Source organism: Sabethes cyaneus, chromosome 3, assembly GCF_943734655.1.
Source record: "Sabethes cyaneus chromosome 3, idSabCyanKW18_F2, whole genome shotgun sequence".
NCBI classification, from domain to species: domain Eukaryota; kingdom Metazoa; phylum Arthropoda; class Insecta; order Diptera; family Culicidae; genus Sabethes; species Sabethes cyaneus.
In genome coordinates, this window is record NC_071355.1 from 143623610 (window position 1) to 143640913 (window position 17304).

Consider the following 17304-nt stretch of genomic DNA (forward strand, 5'->3'; position numbering starts at 1 on the left):
AGCACGGACATAAAGCCTGGAACTGCAAGGGGCCAGATAGGAGCCAGTTGTGCAGGAGATGTGGCAGTGCTGGCCATAAAGCAAAGGACTGCGCGGAGCCTCCTAAGTGCCTGATCTGTACCGGTAAACGGGACGCAAAGCACGTAACGGGAGGTCCAAGGTGCCCGGCCGGTGTGCCGGCGACTAAGCCACGTTCATAGTGCAAGTGACACAACTCAACCTGAACCACTGCAGCACAGCTCAGCAGCTGTTACACCAAGCAGTTTCTGAGTCAGCAATGGACATTGCCATAGTCTCGGATCCATATCGCGTCCCTGCCGGAAACGGCAACTGGGTCTCGGATAGGTCTGCGACGGCGGCTATATGGACAACAAGCAGGTTCCCGGTTCAGGAGGTTGTGTCAACTGCAGACGAGGGATTTGCGGTTGCCAAAGTGGGTGGAGTGTTCTACTGCAGTTGTTATGCTCCGCCGAGTTGGTCTATCGAGCAGTTTACGCGGATGGTAGACCGAGTATCAGTTGTGCTGACTGGTTTAAGGCCGGTGGTTGTGGCGGGCGACTTTAACGCTTGGGCGGTAGAGTGGGGAAGTCGTCGCACGAACCATAGGGGTCGGATTCTGCTTGAAGCTCTGGCAAAGCTCAACGTAGATCTGGCCAACGTCGGCAACATAAGTACCTTCAGTAGGAACGGTGCGGAGTCTATCATCGACGTGACTTTCGGCAGTCCTGGTCTGATAGGAGACTGGCGGGTAGATAATGGCTACACTCACAGTGACCACCAGGCGGTCCGCTATGGTGTCGGTCAGATAACGAGGCGGCAGGCGGCGAGTAGGGCCAACACTCCAACCACCCGTGGATGGAAGACATCATACTTCGATCCCGAAGTATTTGTGGAAGCGATCCGGAGAGAGTGCGGTGATCGCGGTATGCCCGATCCGAACGCTGATCATTTGGTTGAGGTACTGTCGCGAGCATGTGACGCTACCATGCCTAGGAAAGGTCGTCCTAGGTATGGCAGGTCACCGGCTTACTGGTGGACAGATGAAATTGCGGAACTCCGCGGAGCGTGCTTTCGTGCGAGAAGAATTATGCAAAGAGCTCGTTCGGATGAAAGCAGGGCTGAATGTCGAGTAGCACTTGTTGCTGCACGCGCAGCGCTTAAGAGCGGGATAAAAGCTAGTAAACGAGACTGCTTTGAAAGGTTATGTGCTAGTGCCAATGCGAACCCGTGGGGTGATGCCTACAGAGTCGTAATGGCAAAGACCAAGGGTGTGATGGCGCCCGCTGAGCAATCGCCAGAGATGCTGGAGCGGATCATCGAGGGCCTCTTTCCGCGCCACGAGCCAAGGCCCTGGCCCCAGGCCGCTGAGTCGTCCCACGGCCGACGTTCCAGTATCTCAGACCATAGCGTAGGATGGTCGGCCTCCCAGCCGAACGTCCAAAGTAACGTGGGCGACGGCGGTTTGGAGGTCGGGGAGGAAGTGACGGTTACGAACGAGGAACTCATTGATATCGCTAAATCCCTAAAGGTGAGCAAGGCACCGGGGCCAGACGGTATCCCGAATATGGCCATTAAAGCGGCTATTTTAGAGGCTCCCGAATTATTCGGGGCAGTAATGAATAGATGCCTGGAAGCTGGCCACTTCCCGGACAGATGGAAGCGACAGAACCTGGTCCTATTGCCGAAGCCGGGAAAACCTCCGGGTGTCCCCTCGTCATATAGGCCGATCTGTCTACTCGATACTGCCGGCAAGGTGCTGGAGAGGGTTATCCTTAACAGACTCGTACAGTACACGGAGGGTACAAACGGTCTGTCAAGGAACCAATTCGGCTTCCGAAAAGGCAAATCTACGGTGGATGCCATCTTGTCTGTCACTAAGACAGCCGAGGTGGCAATCCAGCCCAAGAGGACAGGTATTCGTTATTGCGCAGTTGTCACGCTCGACGTGAGAAATGCGTTTAATAGCGCTAGCTGGGACTCCATAGCCAGCTCGCTTCGGAACGTCCAAGTGCCGGTGTCGCTGTACAGAATTCTGGAAAATTATTTCCAGAATCGTGTGCTATGCTACAACACGGAGGAGGGTCGGAAATGCGTTCCAATCACCTCAGGGGTTCCGCAAGGTTCCATACTGGGCCCGGTGTTGTGGAACGTCATGTATGACGAGGTGTTGAAGCTAAAGTTTCCGGTAGGGGTGGCGATTGTCGGCTTTGCGGACGATATCACCTTGGAAGTCTACGGTGAATCTATCAGAGAGGTTGAGTTGACGGCTGCCCACTCTATAAGCATTGTTGAAGATTGGATGCGATCCAGGAAACTGGACCTAGCGCATCATAAAACGGAGGTTATCGTGGTTAACAACCGCAAGTCGGTGCAGCAAGCAAATATCAGTGTCGGGGACTGCACTATTTCGTCAACGCGGTTCTTAAAACTCCTTGGAGTCATGGTCGACGACAAGCTCAAGTTCGGGAGCCACGTCGACTATGCCTGCAAGAAGGCTTCCACAGCTATCTCGGCATTGTCTCGTATGATGTCTAATAGCTCTGCGGTATATGGCAGCAAGCGAAGGCTTTTAGCCAACGTGGTCCAGTCCATACTCAGGTATGGCGGGCCGGTGTGGTCATCGGCGTTAGGTACCAAAAGCTATCTAGCCAAGCTGGAAAGCACCTATCGTCTCATGTGCTTAAGAGTGGCGAGTGCGTACCGCACAGTTTCACATGACGCAATCTGCGTCTTAGCGGGTATGATGCCTATTGGTATCATCATCAGCGAGGACGTAGAGTGCTTCAACCAACGTGGAACTAGAGGCATACGGAGTACCACAAGATCGGCCTCGATGATCACATGGCAGCGGGCATGGTCTGATTCCACAAAAGGCCGGTGGACACATAGACTTATCCCGGAACTATCCGGATGGGTCAACAGGCGTCATGGCGAAGTCAACTTCCACCTGACACAGATTCTGTCAGGGCATGGTTGTTTTAGACAGTATCTGCACAAATTTGGGCATGCGGAGTCCCCCGAGTGTCCCGAATGCGCGGACGTTGAGGAAACTGCAGAACATGCTTTCTTCATATGCCCTCGTTTCGAGGGCGTGAGAAGCAACATGATGGCAGTTAGCGGACAGGACACTACTCCGGATAACTTAGTCCAAAGGATGTGTTCTAGCTCGGACGTCTGGGGTGCGGTCAATGCGGCTGCTACCCAGATCGTACTTGAGCTACAAAACCGCTGGAAAGCCGATCAACGGCGAATAAACAGCCTAACTACCATAGTCCAGTAGTTATCTAAGAGCGTGCGTTAAGCACAATAGCCCCTCCCTGAAGTAATACCGATAAGGTGGTTCCAGGGGGGATTGAGGCTGGAGACTCGAGTAGGGTTTTAGTGGGTCTGGATCTTCACGATCTTCACGAGATACCAAACCCCACTCCCTGAGCTGTCTTCTCAGGTGTCTGATAGCAGATTTCCCTACTCGTTAAAAAAAAAAAAAACACTGCACAGTCGTCCAACACGCGACGTGGCCGGCCTACCGTAATCTCTCAACTTTCACCAGATGTAGGATGAGAATCTCTTCAACTAGTGCCTGCAGCTCGTGGTTTATACGCATTCGCCGCCGTTTTCCGTTTGAACTTCACCAAAAATAGTCTGCAACTAACTCAAGAACGGCAAGTTGACGTATGTCTTCCATAAATTTTAAGTCATTTTGTACATCGCCAGCTTCGTGCGGCGGTGTATACTCCTTGATCGAAGCATCTTACAGAGGAAAAGTAGACTCGACTTCCTGTAGAAGATTACCTAATTGACCGAACTTTCAGTCAATAAAATATAACCTATTAGTATGCTTTTGGCCGATTTAGTTCATTCAACTTCAGTACTATAACCATATGCTCGCACCTTAAGCCTAACTCCACACATAAGGTTCTGTACAACATCTGGCTGGAGCTTCTTCTATACGGAAACCCACTTTTTCTTCATATCTTCTTCAGATTTGTCCTCCTTAAGGATGCTTTCGTATTACCTGCTTCATAATAGCCCAGTATTTTTCGATGGGTTTTAGTTCCGGTGCGTTGGATGGGGGGGAGGTGTTCATGTCCTTGCGTGCGAAAGTGACCCCGTTGGCTTCGTACCACTCCAGGACATCCTTTGAATAGCGGCACAAAGCTAGATCCGGCCAGAAGACCGCAGGGCCCTCGTGTTACTTCAACAGAGGAAGCAGACGCTTTTGTAGACACTTCTTGAGGTAAGTCTGCGCATTTACAGTCCGGGTAGTCACGATGTATTCCTTAACCAAATCATGTATTTCTTGGCAAACTTTGAAAGTTTTTGCTTCCTTACTTCCTCCGAAACATCAAATTTGTGCTGGACGTTGAAGAACAGTAGCCCCGGAAGCTGCCGGAAGTCCGCGTTAACGTAAGTCTCATCAGGGGACTCTCTAGCCGCAAGGTTACCGAGTCTGCTTGGACAAGCGAATGGTCGTGGGTTCAAATCTTAGTAGAATCAGGCCATTCGATGTCAAAGTGACTTTAGCATGGGTTTAGTTCCAGGCCCCTCATCACCCTTCCTTCATGCTGAATTCTATATCATCACGATAAGGCCTATTGACAGTGCAAAAATGAGACCCTTATAGTTAAATGCACTGGTTAGCTGTGCCAGAGATGGCTGTAATAGGGGACAGCGCTATCATGTGGAACGAGATGGGTGAAGTAGAGAAAGCATTGAAGGAAGGGTAAAATCCAATTACACACAAGCACGCTCACTCAATAGCGATTATAGCAAAGAAATGCAGTGCGGGTCATACAGCAAACACCCGTACGATATCACAATAGACCAACGATACTAGTCGCAGTGATGAGTCCATACAGGAAAAAAAGTCTCACCATTCAAGATGAAACAATCACCCTTACTCTGCGAGTCACGTGACTCAATACGACAATTGTCACTCGCCACGGCGCCGACAACCGTGTCACCTAGGTAACAAACCCCTGTCACCTAAGTGACAAACCATGTCACCTAGGTGACAAAACTGATTCGCGACGACTCCAAAATAGTCACGTCACTCGCCTCGCAGAATAAGGGTGAATGAGGCTTCGTCAGCATCTGGGTGTACAATTTCCGGACCTGTGACTTTCCTACCGTATTTTGCCGTTCGTCACGATTTGGAGTCTTCTGCACTTTGCACTCTCCAGGTCCTTGGCTGTCTGAACGAAAGACTTGGACAGATTCGATTTTTTGGCCACATTTCAGACCATTGAGATTCCGCTTAAACGCTTTGACGACACGCTTGTGATCCTCAACACTAATAGAATATCCATTCTGACCGCATTTCTCCTTCCGTTCGATGAGTTTCGTAATAAAGTCGCACGATTGGATTGGATGGTAAATGGTTGGGCATGGGCAGAACCACAACGAGGTTCCACAGCCTCTTATTCAGCAACTCCTAGCTCTACCTCCTCGTGGTACCATCCGGGATACGTTCCTTAGTGGAAATCGGACAACCGATAGAAACAAGGGTCGTATGCGGACAGAGAAGGAGGCACTCATGCGAATGCTGAGTGTAAACTCTCCGCCTGCAACAAGACGGTTCTTGTAGAAGGTATGACTACTAAGAACCAAAGCTATTATGTAAAGACCTGTATGGATAAACCCCTAATCCAAGGTGTGACGCGACCCGTGCCGAGGGATGAATGGTGGAGGGGGTTCTATAAATTCTCTCGCCGCCTGTGGAGCCTGTGGAGTACCAGGGCGCCCTCCACAGTTATTTGTCCTTGCTGCATCAAGCCGGTCACTGATGCAGTGGACGATTTCTCACCGTGCATACTCCCTCTGCCGAAAAACGAAGAAACGAAGGAAGTAGAGAGGAGAATAGGGGAGGAACAGGACTTGAACGATGCGCTAGCAGAGGTTCAGTCCTGATCCTCGTCTATCCTCAATACGCCGACTTGTTCTGAGTCGACAAACGAAGATGTCTCTACTCACGGGTCGAGACTCATTCTGCCTGATCTCTGACTGTATGTCTGACTGAGTCATGGCCAGTAGGATGGCTGTACAATCGCTCAAACAATCTAAAATATATATAACGTCGAGGGTTACTCAAAAACTGCTGAGTCTCATAAGAGAGCTCCCAGCGCGCCTAATATATAAAATATATAACGTTGAGGATGAGAGTAACTCAAAAGTCGCTGAGTCTCAATAAGAGAGATCTCAGCAAGCTTACCGGTCTTGCGACAGGACATTTTTCGAGTAGATATCATCTTCGGAATCTTTATTTTGTACAAGATGATATTTAACCTCGGAACACTTGCTCTGTAATTGTGGAGCACAAATAGTACGCAGACTGCAGTATATCAAAAAAGGGAGATCTGGTTGGCGTCGCCGATCAGAGTAACTAGGTTCATAAACCTAGTCATCCCTGATTGGCACATGTCTCGCTCCAGCTACCAGCCTGTCACTTCCTCAAAAGTGATAGGTAAGCTTGAAGCGTACAGTAAAAGTAATAAAACGGGGCATACCACAATAGTAGAAAATACTGGACGCAGTGGTAAGAGTACCCAACAGAAGAGGAAGGAACCGCACGATTCACCGTTGACTGTACGATTTCGAGTTGTTTTCCGATGTCCCGATAAGATAGTTGAAGATTTTACAAGTGCATGCTCAAAATCAATTCGCGACGTTCCTTTTCGGGTGACGCCATTTTTTCCAATTTTCGAAAAACTGACAGCGATAAAAATACACTCTAAACTATTTCTACCCAAATATTGAAAAGAAAATAACCAATGGGCAATTTTCTACAGCGTATCTTCCGTGGTGTAATTTGATGTGGGACACCCTTTGTTGTCGGTAGTGACCAGAGATCTCAAATAACTTCCAGTTCTGCGCCATCAATAGTCACTGCCTGTGGGAGGCGAACATTATTTTCATATATTTGGTTTTCGGCGCGTTAATTTATACCCAATCCTCCCAGCCTCCGTTTTTAATCTAGCATAGATTTCCCGCGCCGTTCCAAGGTTTCTAGTTCCAAGGAGTTCGTCTGCGAATGTTAGGAGTTGGCTACATTTACCGAATGTCATTTCTCTGATTTCGAGGTCCGCTCGCCGGATCACGCCTTCAATAGCGATGTCGAACAACATACAGGACAGTTCACCCTTCGCCCTGTAGTAGGTTCACTTCTCTTGCGAAGCCAAACCGCTAGCCTAAACCAAAAGAATGATCCTTAATGTAACAATATGCATACAGCCGTTCATCGACAACGAGGTTTACGTCATTGAAATAGAGAAGGAATAGCAGCGGTCCGAGATAACTGCCTTGTGGAATGCTTATCCCAAGTATTTCAAGTTTAACGATTGCGATTAAGTAACTGGGCTTCAAAGGCTGCTGACAGGTCAACTCGGCAGGTGAACTCGTTATTCACTCTAGCGTAGTGATGCTGTAATGATTTGAGTCTTCGCCATTCGCTTATTTGCCAGGAAGCGATCCGGAACGGTTTACTTTTTTAGGAACATGTCTATGCACGACATGCGACTAAACATTTGGAAAGGTTTACGCGGGTGTATCGGTGTCGTTATGGTTAAGCATGTAATCCCAATTCATTGATGATAGGATGGCTGCGAACTACAGTATATTCTACACATAGAACTATAACCATAAGGGGTTGTTGAAGGATTCAACGGATCACCTACCCATTGGAGGGTTGATCATCTCAAGTCCTTATCATAACTTTTTTCTACCAAAAAGCTAAGCACTTTCTTTTGACTACTTCTGCATTCAACAACGGCTTCTCTTATAATTTTTTAAATATTTTATTCTTGTAATTTTAATCATTAATTATTATTACTATGTACAAAATTTACAGAAAAAGGTACATTATATTCATTTATGATGATCACAATCAGTTAATAATAATATTACGCTGTTTCAACTTTTTTTCATTTTTCTTTTTCTTCTTAAATAATCGTATTTTTGTAGGTGTGTGGGTGTGTGTTGTAAGATTTCCATTTACAGCAGTTTCTTTAATGTTATACTTTCTTGCTCATGCTTTTGTGTGTGTGTGTGTATTTGTATGTGTGGCTATGTGTGTTTGTTTCCATCTGTTTCATCGTGTGATTTCCCGTGGAAAATCTACATTCTCCCGCTTAGATTCATATTGATGACATTTTTACTATTTGATCTCTGCTTTTTTATTATTTTTTTTCTGTTTATATTTCTGTTTAGCTCTTTCAACTATCTGTTAAGTTGCGTTTCTGCTTGGCTGTCAAATGATGACATTTCCAGTGCCTGGTAAAAGATGGTTGGATAATAAATGTCAAAGGACTTTTGGAAAAAGAGCACTAGCGAGAAAAAAACGACAGAAAAGCTTGTGCTCTTTTCTAGTTCAAGTTCAGTTCTTCATATTTGCTAGTTTGCCTGTTGTTGTTTAGTAATCTATTTTAAGTTTTCATTGTTTTGTCGCGAATTTTACGTAGAGTACATATATAATTTTGCTATCTAAATATTTCTTCGATATTACATATTTTCTGCTGCTGAATTCTGTTGCGTTCATGTCCACCAAAGTCATATTATTTCCGCATATTTCTATTTGCTATCATTTTTGTATTGAATTTTCTCGTATTAACGCTTTTTTTTCTTCTTATTGATTTTACAACGGCGGATGTGCATTTCTCCTACCATTCTACTGAGCAATGAATTTGGTTTCCCTTCCTACATCTACATTTTATAAAACTTCACCATTAGTCACCAAAGACAAAGGAGCAAGAAAACAACTTAATTTTCAGAGCTGCCCAAAACTGCATCACATTGTGCACGTCATATTCTGCAACCCTACGAGTCGTCTCTACAGTGCAACTCAAGAGAGTTCCGCCACAGAAAAAAAAGCTTTCCAAGTGTAAAGAAAAATAGAAGACACTTCCCACATTCAATGCTTTCTATACCTTCTTGTAAACGATCATGATTGTTATGATTTTAATATTTTTAACAGCTTTTATTCCCTTGTAGTATATATATACACGTATTGATTTTTTTATGTTCCTTTTTTTAGTTTAGCGGGTACTTAAGTGTGTTTATGTTTAGCTTCAGGCTCGATTGGCCCATGTCTCCCTTACACACACTCACTAAAACTGCTTAGGTCTTCAAAGATTTTCGATTTAGCGACTATTTTACCTTGTTTTTCTTCTTTTGTTAAGATTATATATACACTCGAAAGTAAAGTTTAATTACCGCTAAATCTTAAATTACACCTTTTTGCTTAAAACTGAAATAATAACGCATAGTCGTAGGAAACTCACCTTACTAGCATTAATCTTTCTACTAGTTTCGTGTGATCCTGTGTAATATTTGACACAGATTTCCTCTATTTCGTCCTCAACGATACTTAGAAACAATTATAGATTTTGTTCACTACCATGAGTTTTATCAATAACTTATGCCATAATATTATATCATACAACTTGTGTTATCCTCATTTGTTCTTGTTCTTCTTCATCGCGCGTGTGTATGTGTAAATCTAGCTCCACAGCTTCAACAATTACACTCGTTTTCTTTATACAAATAATATAAATATTATACGACATCTCCATATTTCGACAAATTCCGGTGTTTATGCTTCGAAAACCGAAAAAAATCTGCAAAACTATATTACACATTCGTTAACAAAAACAATAGTCAATAAATTAGTAATAAGAGGGTATTGTAATAGAAGAAAAACTCTTCTCTAGAATAGTCACAGACTTCGAATCGCGACTCAAAGTACAAAGACCAAAAACTAACGGAAGAAAAGCAATTACAATTACTCAACATGTCGCTTAGCGCGTTTCCAATCTTCCCTTTTGTATCTTTGTTTTTTTTCGTGCTTTGTCCTCTTGCAATATAAAGAGTTCATAATACTTAAAAAATATGATCAAAATCACAGTTTTCACGTAAACGTCATCTTCATCCGCGCAATGATGCGGTTTCTTTTTCTTGCGTGGACGATTAATGAAAAATCGCTTTCCAAATCATCACTGAAACTGTCAAATATTAATTAGAAACAGCTTTTTGGTGGCTTTCTGTTTTCTTCTAGCGTCCTTACTTTATTTTTTCCTCTTTATCAATAGCCAGTTTATTTTTGCAGTTACGTTTAAGATTATTTAACCATTTATTAATAGCTTCTTATAAATTACCACTTTTATTACTCTTTCTTATCATATTATTCAACAACTTATGCTCAACACTAGCATCTCTTATCTGCCCTATCTCTATCATCTTCCAGCGTGTCTTTCTTCCTTTAAAAACCTAAATTATCACTGCTTTCATGAACGGTTTAGGGTACATTTTCATCCTCATCTTCTCATTCTGCCTCTTTTCTTACGTTTGTCTCTTTTCTCTCGCTAGTAGTACTAGTAAATCAGTAATTTAATGAGATCAGTAATTAGCTCTTCAGCAAGCGTTTACACGTCGTCCTGCTTTCATTTAAAGTTGTCAAAATCGGTTATAATTTAGTCCAGTTCGGGATTATCATGTCATTTTATACTGTGGCAATCACAATCAGCAGATACTGAATGTTTGCCACCCGATGCATCAGATCCGGTGCGATACGTGCCAAATTTTCGTTAGCAAACTCGCAGGACGGGAATATGTGCACTACATAGGCGGCCTGGGAACTGCCCGGCGCTGCGATGTTAACAATACCGGCGGCCTGTTTCTGCTGTAGGTATGTGATAAATCCGGTTTGCAAATTATTCTGCTGCTGCACTACGTCCATACGGTCACGCCCGCAGGGCAAAGCCAGTAGCATACAGTGTTCCTGATCCACCTGAAAAAAAGTTTAAGCCGTGAAAAGGAATTCATCCAAAGCGCAACTTTTCCTGAAGTCATTTTTGAATTTAGAGCAATCCTTTCAAAGCTTGCTACAAATTAAGATAATCATAGCCAAAAAAACTGACACTTACTTGCATCTTTCGTGCGACACCGTCAATCTGCGCTGGTTCAAGCCGCATTCGCTGGGCAATACGCAGCGGAGGGGTCGTCCCGTCGCTATTACTCGGCAGCGAACTGCCGGCAACACCGGGATTACCGTGCACGAAGTGCATCTGTACGGCAGCCTGGTCGTTTTTGAGGGCCAAAAGACCCTGCCACATAACCGGATATCGTTGCAGCAACGCTTCCAGTGAATCACTCTGTGTCGGTGCAGCAGCAACCGGTGCTCCAATCGGCGGTGTTGCAATCTGTGGTTTGCCTCTGCCCGCTGCTGATGACGCCTGTTGTGATAGAACCGCTGTAATACCACCGGTATGGGCCGGTAGTGGGCCTGCGGAAATGGGCGTAGTCGGAGTATGACCTAAATAATAAATGTATTTCATTTGTTTAGAACTTGTATACATGCTATGTAGGCTGTCATTGTTACCTTGTGCTTGACCACGGTCTCGCTGTTGCTGCATATCTCGTTGCTGCAGCTGTTGTTGTTGAACTTGTTGCTGTGACAGATTAGCCGGTGATGGTGGAGGCGGTGTTTGGCTAGGTGTTCCTGGATAGGAGCCTGGCGGGAAACCTCCACTGGGAGCCGTTAGGTTATGTGGCCGGTGAGCTGGAGGTGGTTCAGCACTTAGCGAACGTGGTGGAGCATTCGGACCTCCAGCTGCTGGGTCGTAAAATCGTGTGTTAAGCGAGTCCGAGTATGTATGGGGAATGCGTGCACTACCGATGTAAACTTGAGCCACTTGAGGTGAATCTGAGAAAACGTTAGTTTTGTGTGAATGATATTTTCTTTGAAAGTTTTCAAATGTTGAATTACCTGTCGACCGATCCCCAGGGCTTTGTAAACTGTGAGGTACTGCAGTTGTCAGGGGGCGTGGTCCACTAGATGGGCGTCTTAGTTCCAAAGGCGGGCTGGCTGCAATCGATTCTTCCATCTCGGCAAGATCACGCTGCTCGACCGAACCGGGGAGCAATGGCGATCTGCTGCTGATGAAATTAAATTGTTTTAGTTGTCTTTAAACTGTCTAAGGGTTATTATTATTACATACCTTGGTATATGAATATTACTTCTGCCGTACATGTACTTAACGTAATCTCGAGGCATTCCTCCGCGGAAAGCAGCATCCGTCTGAAAGTATTAAAATATACCCTTAGTATCATCCGCTTTAATTCAGACTATTGTTCACATAATTGAACAAATAAATATGATATGAAATAATACATCCGAAGAAGTACAAACAATCCAGGAAATAACGCCTATAACATCTACAATGCGTATATGTACCGGTGTAATTGGTGATGACTGTTGCTGATGTGCCGGAGGAGGGCTTTGCCCACGAGTGATGAATCCGATCAAATCTCCGTGCTGTACGCGGCGATTCGTATGGCGCCGATAGAATTTCGATGAAGATCCAAAAAAGCAGCATTCAGAGAGAATATCAACTCAATCAAGTGTACTTTTGGATATTAGCAATAAAAATCGTTTAAAACGGTGTTAACGTGTCCACCAAAAGAACTACTTTACAACAAGCACTTGTAATGTTCCCTATACTTGCTATAATTTAAAAGGCATGTCAAAGGACCTGTGCCCAAACTTACAAATTACAGCCATCTTGGAAGTCGCGACTGACGAGATGCGAGACAGCGAGATAAAAGAAGCCACAAAAGCACGCAGACTGTTTGCTTAAAACTTGATTAACAAGTATTGAGGCAGTGCTGAAATCGACTTAAGCTACTTTTATGTTAACACATCTCAAAAATTATACTTTGATGCAGTACGTACAAAACTTGTCAGTGTACTTCACAATTATTAAATTGAGATATATTGCACACAGAAGTGGAACATGTTGAAAACAATTAAGTTACATTGTTGGTTACATTGTTACATTGAAAAAGAGCAGATTGATTCGTTCTCTGCGCTTTGACTGTAAAACTCGGAGACGAGAATGGATCAATGAATATACCAAATTTTAGAATGACAACTGATTGTTTCTGGTGCTAGTGTAGGTACCGCAAATTCAGGTGAAATTGATCACTTTTTCGAGTAATTTTTAAATATCCTTGAATAGAAACACATTTAAGAAGAGGATTCAATTTTAAAATAAGTACTGTGGTGCTGGCTACACGACAGTGTCATGTACATATAAATAGTTTTATTTTAGATAGGTACAACTTAATAGGAAATTAGCAGTCATTAACTTTTCGTCGAAGAGCCCAACTTCGGAAGTAGGTTTTGGGCCCAAAAACGGAGTGCTGTTCATAAAAATGTATTCACTGCACAGCGAATATATTTTCACGAATAAAATTTTTGTTTCAAACAAAAAAAAACTGCTTTTGAAATTTGCAGAGTCGATGACGACTAATTTCACCTTAATGAAAAGTGAAATTGAAAAATCACATTGACGGGTGAAATTGATTACATAGAAATCAAGACGATATTGCTATCGAACCATATGCTCTGACAGCAATAAACTAGCGTGCAGTATAAAATCTGGCGGAATCGAGATAGGCAACATAACATCCTGCATATAGGCAACTATGTCGCATATAGTAACTAGTAGAAAAATGAGGCAGTCCGCCCTATAATAGCATGGTTGATGCGTCTGCTGAATAAACATGAACGATAAAAAGGATATTAAGCAAATTTTAGCATCGTAATAGCTTTTTTTGTTAGCACATAGCTGTATATATGCGTAAATGTACGATTTACGTATACAATCTTTTCACATAATCTTGACCTAGCCGACAACTCTTAAGGCTCAGACACGATGCATACTACAGTTTTTCCATGAGTTTTCTGTTAAATTTCTGCAACGTAATAAAATACATATGCATTCTTTCTGGGTCTATACTCATACAATCAATGCCAAATCGACATGCAGAGCAAGCTAGAATACTTAGCCGAGAGCTTTCGTGACAGCAGCAGTCAGTGTAGCAAAGACTAAGTCTACGGTACTGAACTCCCCCCTACTATAGTAGCGGGACAACAGGTTGAGCGGGTGGAATCCTTTCAATATCTTAATAGCCAGAAAACCCCGGATACAGCCCATATAGCCATGATATAGGGCCCCATTATATAAATCACGTCGAGTGCCACTTTACTCCGCTAGTCTACTAAAAAATGTACGCTAAAATGTTTATTTTCTTTTGGTCGTTCATCGAGCCGCTATGCTATGCGTTCTCCCCGCACTCGATGCTCGACCGTGACTCAGTGGAGTCGAGTCGCTCGACGTAACTTACAGAATAGGGTCCATTGCCATTGCTTTTCTTATTTTTCCATGCCCTGCGACGAGTTTTTGCGAGTGTGCATCGTCGCTATTGCTCGTCATTATTGCAACCCTATCGTTTGTTTCTCGCTAAATTTATAACATTGATTCAAACCAGGCAGCAGTTGATACCGAACGTTCACAAAGGCCCACACTTTTACTCGCGTGTGAAGCGAAGGCATAAGATAAAGGAGAAAAGCAGAAGTAAAACCAAATCTGCAACCAATACATCCTACTCACGCTCGCGGGCTGTTGACAGCTCACGAGCTGTTGGCTTCGTGAGCGGGCTGCGCAGAACGACGCTACGAGGCTGTGTGTTCGCGAACAGGCTTGATTTTCGGACAGACAATTTTAACGGGTGACAACTAAAATTTTGGATTTTTTTCGAGGCCACTGTGCACAACAACAAACGAGCTCAAGGGTAAATGAGAGTATGTATGTATTATCTCTCTTTCTCTCCTCTTTCCGCCAGCATTTTTGGTTATGTTTATGCTGCCAAGTTTTGTTTAAAATGATCAGCATTTCGCAAGCGCGTTGTACACTTCTACAAATTGCACAAAGATATCGTCAAAAAATATACGGTACAACATTTTAAAAGCGAAAAGAGATCCCCAACAACTACTCGCAAGTAAGGTAGTGGAGAACCAGCTAAAATTATGGACGTAGAATGACTTCGTTCTCTTTCTCGTGCTCTAAACGACAAGAATTTGTAGTAAAACAAGAGATACTGGAGGCGTTTTTTTGTTTCCCAATTACGTCTAGCGCTTTTTTAAAGATATTCGGTGAAAATGCAGCATGTCGGCGAACTCCAAATTGCCGTTTCAATGCACGTGGCATTTTTCACAATTTTAATTTTTCTGGAGATGGTGATAGACAAAATAACATCGTACAGATGCAAACTTACTTTGTACATACTGTCTATTACGATAATTTTCATTTTTACAAGTGCTGCAAACCGCGCCATATTGGAAGTAACAACACGAATTCATAATTTCTTCTCGAAGTTCAAAATATAAACAAAGCTCAAAGTTGCTATTTGTTAGCTTATATGATGCACTTATTATGTACAGGAACCAAACAATAAAAAATAATTCCATGTCTATGGACTGACGCAACTTTGCACATCCATTTTTCCTACTCTGAAAGTGAAATTACTTTCCAATCCTATAAAAACAAGCAAAATAATGATGTAATGGATTAAACTTAACTAAACAATAGGTAAACATCCCTTCTTTAAAATGGCATTGGGTACAAATGGTTATGTTAACAAACAAATGCGTTAGAGCTGTCAAAAGCGCGATGCGCCAAAGTGTTGCTAGTAACCCCGGTGTTGCAAGTATCCCCGGATGACGGTACTTCCAACTACTTCCAACTAAACTGTTGAAGAGTTTTCTTTTTGTTTAACTTCAGACACATTCAGTTGGTTGAATCAGAAGATGCATTCGCAAAGTTGACACGACGGCCGTACAACGCTCCTGTTCCGACATAGAACGGGAGCTTCGCCGAACAACCGATTTGGGATCGTGTTCAAATGTTCGCTATTTTTTCAACAATGGACAATGTATCTTTAATTTCAGTAAATCAGATCTTCTTCAAATATCTTTGTCTTTTTTTGAAAGCTTGAGAAATAAATTCCAAAATTTTAGTTATCACTCGTTAAGGGCTGAAACGATTTGCTTCGTAACCTAGAGAGCATGCATTCGGCAGCGCTACGGAAGAAAAAGAGATGAAACCGAACCGACGCTCATTCGGAGACAGCACTGCAAAAGCAAAAAAAAACTCGGCGCTTGTCGGAGTTGGTCTTCTGCGTTTTGTCAGTAAAACACCGAGAATAGAGATTTTTACAGAGCACGGTATAAGCCTGCTCGAGAGTGTGTTGGTAACAGAATGAACTCACACAACATACACAAGTAATGTAATCGATAGGTACAATGCTTCCCATATTCACCCGCATAGGAGTCGGTATCGTTTGCTTCTTGCTCGATTTGCAACGATGGTTTAAGCCACATCCACTACCGAACCCGAATTATCCATTAAAACATCAAATCCGTATTACTGTACACTTGCGAATTGTGGAGGTCTCTCAGTGGAAACCATGTAAAAACTGCAGGTGTGCCTGGTGATCTGATAATTGAACATTCAACTCCATCTCGATGTCTTCTCTGTTTTACCGAGCTTTGCCTTTGTATAATCCTGCTTAAAGAATGGCAAACCAAAGGCAAGTGAATAATTGTTGTGTCTCATCTGCTGAAGGCAATGCGCAGCATCTATCCATGCGAGAAAAAAAAGGGACAGCACCTCGCGAAGATGTCTGGCTAAGGATTCGACGAATCAGATAATCACAATCAACGAACGGGGGCGACGCTAAAAGTAGAGGCATCAATCGACATAAATTGTCGGTTTGATGTAGAGCTTGCACATCCGCAAATTAGTATGTCAGTGTCTAGCTGGTGTCATAGCTATATTCTGTGGATCAAATCTTCCCAATACTACAGAAATTGCCAAAATATTGCAATTACAACGTGTCCACAAATCACATTTCCTCAACTTCAAGGCATAAAATTCTCACAAAATGGAAAACAGAGGGAAAGAGAAAAATTACCCGAGAAATTCTAATATAGTAAATGTTGTACAATATGATTTGCCTGCAGTGGGCTAGGCATATGACCAGAATGCCCGATTAAAGAGTAGCCAAAACTATTTCCAGTTGAAAAGCAGAAAAAGGCCGTAGACTTCAGGGGAAACCTCGCCGAAGTGCAAACATCAACTTGGAACACTACTTGTTGTCGGTATGCATACCCTCAAAACTACCATCTGTATATCAAACGCGACAGAGCCGAACCCCACCGGCCAACTTCAAGCAACCAGGGAGCCTCCAAGCTGCTGAGCACGATGCAATTCAAATTCTTCTTGTCGGTAATTAGCTGCAAGTAACTATTGTCAGCCCTTTAAAAGAATTAGCAGTAAAGTAGCGGATCAGATCTTCTCCATACTACAGATATTGCAAAAATGTCTAGTATTAAGACCCATTGTGTGTTGTAAAGTTATAATTTGAAAACTTCTCTTAAATTAGAGTGCATAAAATGTTAGTAAGGTA

At 43.4% G+C, this 17304-nt stretch overlaps 1 protein-coding gene across 5 annotated transcripts in view; it reads right to left on the reverse strand.

Annotated features, from left to right (window-relative positions):
* Positions 1 to 7839: 7839 nt before the first annotated feature.
* LOC128742510 (protein split ends) overlaps positions 7840 to 17304 on the reverse strand; it is a 163104-nt gene continuing 153639 nt past the window's right edge. For 4 of the 5 annotated variants that reach the window (XM_053838894.1, XM_053838893.1, XM_053838898.1 and 1 more), the window contains exons 8-12: positions 11991 to 12070; positions 11759 to 11928; positions 11372 to 11695; positions 10917 to 11305; positions 7840 to 10780 (exon numbers count right to left, since the gene is read on the reverse strand). In XM_053838894.1, coding sequence (XP_053694869.1) covers positions 10493 to 10780; positions 10917 to 11305; positions 11372 to 11695; positions 11759 to 11928; positions 11991 to 12070 — 1251 coding nt within the window. In that variant the 3' untranslated portion in view covers positions 7840 to 10492. The remainder of the gene's footprint in view (positions 10781 to 10916; positions 11306 to 11371; positions 11696 to 11758; positions 11929 to 11990; positions 12071 to 17304) is intronic. The other variant, XM_053838896.1, reaches the window with a different exon arrangement.